This window comes from Eimeria tenella, genomic scaffold (genome assembly GCF_000499545.2).
Source record: "Eimeria tenella Houghton genomic scaffold, Eth_scaff160, whole genome shotgun sequence".
Classification (NCBI taxonomy): Eukaryota; Apicomplexa; class Conoidasida; order Eucoccidiorida; family Eimeriidae; genus Eimeria; species Eimeria tenella.
Window position 1 is genome coordinate 56 of NW_013541532.1, and position 7,756 is coordinate 7,811.

A 7,756-nucleotide genomic window follows, 5' to 3' on the forward strand; every position below is an offset into this window, starting at 1 on the left:
CAGCATCGCGTGGACTGATGAAGCAGCAGAAGACACAGCCAGGGGGCCCCCCCAGGGGGGCCCCCAGGGGGGCCCCCAGGGGGACCCGCAGGGTCTAGGGGGCCCCCTGGGGGGCCCCCTGGGGGGCCTCCCGGGGGCCCCCCTAGTAGAGGAGGAGAACAGCCAGCAGCAATATATGAAGTGGGCCTTTTGGGATTTTTGTAAAAATGAAAAAAGAAATAAATAAAAAAGATTAAATTAAGTAAAAAGAATAAATTAAATATGAGATATTAAATGAAATAAGAGGAGATTAAATTGAATTAAAATGATTAAAGGAAATTAAGAAGATTGAATTTAATTAAAAAAGATTAAATTAAATAAAAAATTAAAGGAATAAAGGAATAAAAGAAATAAAAGAAATAAAAGGAAATAAATGAGACGTGTGGAAAATAAAAATTAATTAAATTCAATTTGCATTTCAAATGGAATAGAGCGAGGGAATAAAAATAAATTAAAATAAATTAAATTAAGTTAAATCAAATTAAATTAAATTAAATTAAAAGCATTATAGCAGCAGCCCAGAAAAGTGCAGAAGCAAAAAGAGTCACTGCAGCGAAAGGAAACTCTAAACAGATTCTTTCTCTGCTGTTGCTGCTGCTGCTCCTGTCTGCTGCTGCTGCTCCTGTCTGCTGCTGCTGCTCCTGTCTGCTGCTGCTGCTCCTGTCTGCTGCTGCTGCTCCTGTCTGCTGCTGCTGCTGCTATCTGCTGCTGCTGCTGCAGGCAGAACAGCATTTTAGTGTCCCTCAGCAGCAATGTCTCCTCCTGGCTGCAGCAGGAAAAAGTGCTGCGGCTAAGTGTCAATTTCAAGATCAGAGAAAGGTTTGCTGCTGCTGCTGTCTCCTGCTGGTGCCCTGCTGCTGCTGCTGTCACCTCCTGCTGCTGACTCCTTCTTCTGCTGCTGTCTCCTGCTGCTGTCTCCTTCTCACGCTGCTGCTGTCCTCGTGCTGCTGCTGCTGTTCTCGTGCTGCTGCTGCTGCTGTTTTCCTGCTGCCGCTGTTTCCTTTTCTTGCTGCCGCTGTTCTGCTGCTGCTGCTGTCTGCTGCTGGTGCTGCTGTCCCTTTGATGTTCGTTTCTTCTCCTCCTGCTTTCTCGCATTGTTGCTGCTGCCGTCTCTGCTTGCTGCTGCTTTCTTTGCTGCTGCTGCTACCTTTCTCTGCTGCTGCTGTGCTACAATCTTCTTTTGCTGCGGCTGTTATCTCTCTTTTCCGCAACTGCTATCTCCCGTTGCTGCTGCTGCTGTTTCTGCTGCTGCTTCTGTCTCATTTCTGCTGCTGCTGCCGTTTTTCTTTGCTGCGGCTGCTGTCTCTCTTTGCTGCTGCTGCTGCTGCTGCTGCTGCTGCTGTTAATTTTTGTTTTCTATTAACCGACTCATCATCATTACCTTAGTCTCTTTCACATCATTACTATTATTTATTTTTTATTTATTTATTTATTTATTTATTTATTTATTTATTTGTTATTTTGCTGTTAGGTCTCTCGACTCTTTCATTGGCCGCGCCGCCCATTTGCAGTTTCTTGAGAACGAGGCTTTCATGCGTTTGTTATTTCTTTCAAATCCGCATTTATTTAAATAAAAATAAATAAATAAATGATAAATAAATAATAAATAAATAATAAAGTAATTCGTTGTAATAAATTAATAAATAAATGAGTGAGGCGGTCGTAACGAGGGGCGTTTTGTCATTTTGCTGCTGCTGCTGCTGCTGCTGCTGCTGCAGCAGCCCGAGGGCTGTAGACAAATTCTTCTATTAAAACATTTTTGTAACATTTTAAAATAAATAAAAATACTTTTTAAAACAAATAAAACTACTTTTTAAAATAAATAAAAATACTTTCAAGATGAGATTCACAATACGGACTCGCCTTAGCCTTAGGGGGTTTGTAGAAAGCAGCAGCAACAGCAACAGCAGCAGCAGCAGCAGAAGCAGGGGCAGCAGCAGCCGCAGCGAAGGCAGCAGCAGCAGCAGCAGCAAGGTAGGGAAGTGTATTGATGCAACAGCAGCAGCAGCAGCCAACGAGCTGCTGCTTTTGTCCGCGAAAAGACGCAGGCGCAGTCGGACAGTCTCGGGCCTCTGGGGGTTTAGGGTTTAGGGTTTAGGGTTTAGGGTTTAGAGATGCAGCGTGTGCAAATGTATAAATGTGCTTTTGGAAACAGAAATAAAAGTGTAAGACAAATGAATTAACTTTTGCATTTTATAATTTCGTTTTTTGCATTTGATTCTTTTATTAACTATTTATTTATTAATTTATTTATTTATTTTATCTTATTTGTTTAATTGTTAAATTCGTTTAATTTTTAATTTTGTTTATATACCTTTGCGGCCCTTTGATTTGAATTAATTTTTAATTTCTCTCATTTACATTTAATTTATTTTTTGAATTATTTAAAACTTTCTTAAATCTAATTTGATTTATATTTCACCTATTTATTTCTTTTATCTTTTTTGCATAAAATTATATTTCCTTTTCTTTTCATTTCAATTCTTTTTGTCTTTTTGTATTTCCATTTTTATCTTTATTTTTTATTTATTTTTGTTTTCATTTTCATCTTCATTTTTATTTATCTTCATATGTTTAATTTATTAATTTCCATGACTATTTATTTTATTTATTTTCATGTTTTTATTTCCATTTATATTTCATTCTGTACTTGCACTAAAATTAAGACTGCATTTACATTTATATGTATGTTTATATTTATACTTATATTTATATTTGTATTTATATTTATACTTATATTTATATTTATATTTATACTTATGTTTATATTTGTATTTATATTCATACTTATATTTATATTTATATTTGTATTTATATTCGTATTTATATTTATATTTATATTTATATCTATATTTATACTTATATTTATATTTATGTTTATATTTATCTTTATATTTACACTTATATTTATATTTATATTTGTATTTGTATCTACACTTATGTTTATTGTTTATATTTATGTTTATATTTATACTTATATTTATTATTTATATTTATACATATTTATATTATGTTATTTATATTCAAATATATATTTGTACTTATGTTTCTGTGTATACTTTATAGTTACATTTATATTTACTGTTCTATTTCTGTCTCCATTTATCCTTCCAATTATATTTCCATTTGCACTTTCATTTGCACTTTTAATTACTTTTATTTTTATTTATTTTTAATTTAATTTTTATTTTATTTAATTTTAAAAATCGAAAATTTGAAACTGAGTCCAAATGTATGCAAATGGCCCTTTTGGGGCTTTGGGCCATTTGCACAAAAAATAACTCAACTGGGGCTTTTGCAGAAGTCCAAACTGTCCCTAAATGCATGCATGTGGGGCCCCACATGCATGCATGCATGCATGCATGCATGCATGCATGCATGCATGTGGGGCCCCTTGCATGCATGCAGTGGGTTCCAAATGCATGCATGCGCATGCATGCAACGGGCCCCAAGATGCTGTTTAGGGGCAACAGCGGCACAAATGGCATATTTCTCTGTTGGCCGTGGACTGCCAGCAGCAGCAGCAGCAGCAGCAACAGCAACAGCAGCAGCAGCAAGAGCAGCAGCACAAGTAGCAGCAAGCACATACTATCGCACCAGCGGAAGCTGCGAAGGACAGCAGCAGCTGGTGCTGCTGCTTTCTGATGCAGTAACAGCAGCAGCTGCTGCTGCTGCTGTTTCCTGCTGCTGCTGCTGCAGCAGCAGCTGCTGCTGCTTCTCCCTGCACACCTCACCAAACCCTTCAAAACTTCTAGCTAAACATCCCCTCAGCAGCCTTCAAAAAAACCTAATTTAGGGTTTAAGGGTTAGGGTTTGGAAGCCTAGAAAGAAACGACGGCTTCCGCGCCGTTTGCTGCGCTGGCAGCAGCAGCAGCAGCAGACACTGCTGCCGCTGTTGCAGCAAGCAGCTGCAACAACTGCAGCGGCAGCTGCTGCTGTTGATTCCCCTGCAGCTACTGCTACTGCTGCTGCAGCCCGCACCTGCAGCTACTGCTGCTGCAGCATTATTAGCTGCTGCAGCAGGATTAGCTGCTGCAGCATTATTAGCTGCTACAGCAGGACTAGCTGCTGCAGCAGGGTTAGCTGTTGAAGCAGCAGCAGCTAGTTCTGTTACTGCTGATCCATCTGCAGCGACTGCCATCGCTGCTGCAGCCATACTTATTGCTGCTGCTGCTGCAGCTACTTTTGTTGTGGCTGCTGCTGCAGCTGCTCCCCGCTGCTACAGCTACTTCAACGGATGCTGTCGTGCAGCAGCTTTCTTTGCTGCTGCTGCAGCACCTGCTTTAATCGCTGCAGCAGCAGCTGCTTTAATCGCTGCAGCAGCAGCAGCTACTTTTCCTGCCGGTGTGGCTGCAGCAGCTCTCTTCCTATTGCTGCAGCTTCAGCTGCAGCCGCTGCTTCAGGCCGCCGCCGCTGCAGCAGCTACTTCCACTGCTGCTACTGCTACTGCTGCTGCTGCTGCTGCTGCTGCTGCTGCAGGTCTAGGAACCACTGGGGCTCCTTGAACCAGCGGGGTTTGTTTGAAATGAAAGGCAAAGGCTGCATGGCTGGCAGTTTGCTGCTGCCAAGCAGCAAATAAAGTTCTTCGCGGCACTGCAGCAGCCCCTGCACCACGCGGCGGCAGAATAGGTCCTCTGTTGCTGCTGCTGCTGCTGTTGCTGCTGCTGCTTCTGCTGCTGGCGGTGGCGCTGCTGCGGAAGACGCGGGGTGCGCTGCGGTCGCGGCAGCTGCAGCGGAAGCAGCAGGAGCTGCTGCTGCAGCAGCAGCAGCAGCGGGAGAGGCTGCAGCAGCAGACTCCTCCTCTATGAGCTGGGCCAGCAGCAGCTCGTCGCTGCTGCACTGCTCGCGCAGCAGCTTCGCGAGGTCGTAGCACTTCCAGCCTTCAGTTTCTTTGCTGGTTTGCTGCATGTGCTGCTGCCACAGTTTGCTGCTGCTGCTGCTGGTGCGCCGCTGCTGCAGCAGCAGCCACACCATCAAAACCCCATTAAAAGCAAGAGAGCCATAAATAAACTTGTGGGCCAACGGCATGCAAGACCACGCCGCTCGGAAGCCCCGCAGTTGCTCCTTCAAACCCATCTTTGCTGCTGCTGCTGCTGCTGCTGCTGTGCTGCTGCTGCTGCTGCTGCTGTGCTGCTGCTGTTGCTGCTGCTGTTGCTGCTGTTGCTGCTGATAGGCTAGTTGTGGGGGTTGGGGAGCCTGTGACGGTGCGGCTGGATGCCGTTGCTTCTTACTAGGCAGCAGTTCGAGGAGGCGACGCAGCAGCAGCCGTACCAGCAGCAACAACAGCAGCAGCAGCAGCAGCAGCAAGGGGGCCTCTGAATCAATGAATGCTCTCCTGTGACTTAAGGACGTGGGGCACACACCGCCTGCGTGAGAAACCTGTGGGCTGGTGTTGCTACCGTCTTTGCTGCTGCTGCTGCTGCTGCTGGTGTTGGTGCGGTTGCTGCGACTCCCGCTGCTGCAGCAATTGCTGCTGCTCCTCAGACTAGCGCTGGAGCTGCAGCAGCAAATATTGATGCTGCTTCCACTCCCTTTTTTGTCTATGGGGAGAGACAGCAGCCGCCCCCGCAGACAAGAGCATCGAGGCGGCTTGCCGCGGAGCAGCAGCAGCAGCAGCAGAAGCAGCAATAGCTGCAGCAGCAGCCGTAGCTACACTCCTGCACACAGGCCAGCTTAAATACAAGGAAAATCAATAAATAAACTATTTAGTGTTAAAAACATAGAAGATGCATTAGAAGAACCCGCAGCAGCGTGGGGGGGCCTCGTCTAGCTGCTGCTGCTCCTGCTGGATGGCGGCGTTGCGGCAGCATGCAGCAGCAGCAGCAGCAGTAGCAACTGCTGCTGCTGCTGCTGCCACAACTGCAACAGTTGGAACTTCAAGCGCATCAATTTCAGACAGCTTTTTATATTTTCTTGCACGTTTTGTAGAGGCAGCAAAGTTGCAGCAGCGTTTGCCTTCGCTGTGCCGTTCGCTGAGTCACGGCAGCAGCAGCAGCAGCAACTGCAGCAGCAGCAGCGGCAGCAGCGGGAACTGACGCGGCTGCTGCAGCGCTTGCTTGGCCCCTCCTCTAGGGAGGTCGCTTTGTAGCTTTGACTTTTCGCAGTCTCGGTGCTGCGCAGCAGCAGCAGCAGCGGCAGCAGCAGCAGCAGGGTGGAGCCGCAGGGGCACAAACAGTGCGGGCTGGCTGGGTTTGCTGCATCTGAGCCGCTTCTGCTGCTGCTGCTGCAGCGGAGCAGCATCTTGAGGAGCATCTCGCGCGCTGGTGGGTGTCTTCCTGTTGTGTCTCTTTGCCGCAGGACGGGAGCGCAGCAGCTGCAGCAGCAGCAGTAGTGGCAGCAGGCGCAGCAGCAGGAGCAGCAGCAGGAGCAGCAGCAAACTTCGAGGCACTGCAGCATGCCCCCAAAGCCCCAGAGGTACTGCTAACTCTTCCTGTAATGCCCTAGTCAGCCTGGCCTTTGTGTCTTTTGTTTTTCTCCTTTTGCTGCTGCTGTGTCTCTTGCTGCTGCACCTCAACTGCTGCTGCACCTCCTGCTGCTGTTTCTCTCTGTCTCCTGTCCCCCTCCAAGGCGGCTGCCGCCGCGCGGCCCCAGCGCAGCTGCCCCCCCGCTTCCCGCCCCCCCCCCGCAGCAGCAGCAGCAGCAGCAGCAGCAGCAGCAGCAGGATGGCCTACCTCGTCGAATTCAGCCAAGATGGCAGCGTGCTGCAGCAGTGGAAGCTGCGGGGAGGCCGCTGCTACTCTGTGGGGCGCAACACGGGCTGCAGCATAGTGCTGCCGCACATAAGTATATCGCGGCGGCACGCGCTGCTGCTGCTGCGGCAGCCAGCAGCAGCAGCAGCAGCAGCAGACCTCGCCGAACTCCACGAACTCGGCGCTGTTAATGGCACTTCTGTTGACGGAAAGAGACTCAAAAATAATTCAATTATTTCTCTCAAAGAGGGCGCAGAAATCCTCTTCGGAGAAAACCCCAACGCCTACAAGCTGCTGCAAGGTGCGCCTGCTGCTGCTGCTGCTGCTGCTGCTGCTGCTGCTGTTGCTGGGTGCGGCGGAGGTGGATTGGGCCACAGTTGCCATTTTCTCTGCAGCTGTGGTTGGGCTGCTGCGGATGCTGCTGCCGCGGCGCCTATGCTGCTGGTGCTGCTGTTTGGTGGCTGCTGCTGCTGCTCTTTCAGCTTTGCTGCTTTGCTGCTGCTGCGAATGCTGCTGCTGAGTGTGGGTGTCTTTGATGTTCGGCGCTGCTGCCGCGTCGCTTTTTTGCTGCCACTAATTAATTCGACGTCTTTTGTTTTGCTTTTGTCTCTCTTAGCTGCTGCTGCTGCTGCTTGCTGCTGCTGCTGCTGCTTCCTGCTGCTGCTGCAGGCGGTCACCGTGAAAAGGGGCTTGATGTGTTAAGGCCCAGGAGCTGCTCCCCCCCAGCTGGCAGCAGCAGCAGCAGCAGGAGACGCTCCAGCTCCCCAGACAGGCACAGCAGCAGCAGCAGCAGCAGAAATGCTGAAGGAGCGAAGAGGGAAGCAGAGGAAGCAGCAGCTAGCAGGAAGCGCAGCAGAAGCCCGGACAGGGAATCTGCAGCAAAGCCAGCAGCAGCTGCTGCTGCTGCTGCTGAAGGCAGCAGCAGCAAGCCGCGCTACCTTACCATGAGTACGCAAGCTGCTGACAGCAGCAGCAGCAGCAGCAGCAGTGCGAGGCGCCGCAGCAGGTGGACCCGGCGCTCCCCATCC

General features: G+C 48.4%; 2 protein-coding genes across 2 annotated transcripts; both read right to left on the minus strand.

Moving 5' to 3' along the window:
* Positions 1-525: 525 nt before the first annotated feature.
* ETH_00000940 (uncharacterized protein) lies at positions 526-1,134 on the minus strand (the record flags this gene model as incomplete). The annotated part of the gene is made up of 1 exon (XM_013373637.1): positions 526-1,134. One exon carries the CDS (start codon positions 1,132-1,134, stop codon positions 526-528), a length of 609 nt encoding a protein of 202 aa, XP_013229091.1.
* Positions 1,135-4,482: 3,348 nt separating this feature from the next.
* Positions 4,483-5,115, minus strand: ETH_00000945 (uncharacterized protein; the record flags this gene model as incomplete). Its single annotated transcript, XM_013373638.1, has 1 exon — positions 4,483-5,115. One exon carries the CDS (start codon positions 5,113-5,115, stop codon positions 4,483-4,485), a length of 633 nt encoding a protein of 210 aa, XP_013229092.1.
* Positions 5,116-7,756: the final 2,641 nt, after the last annotated feature.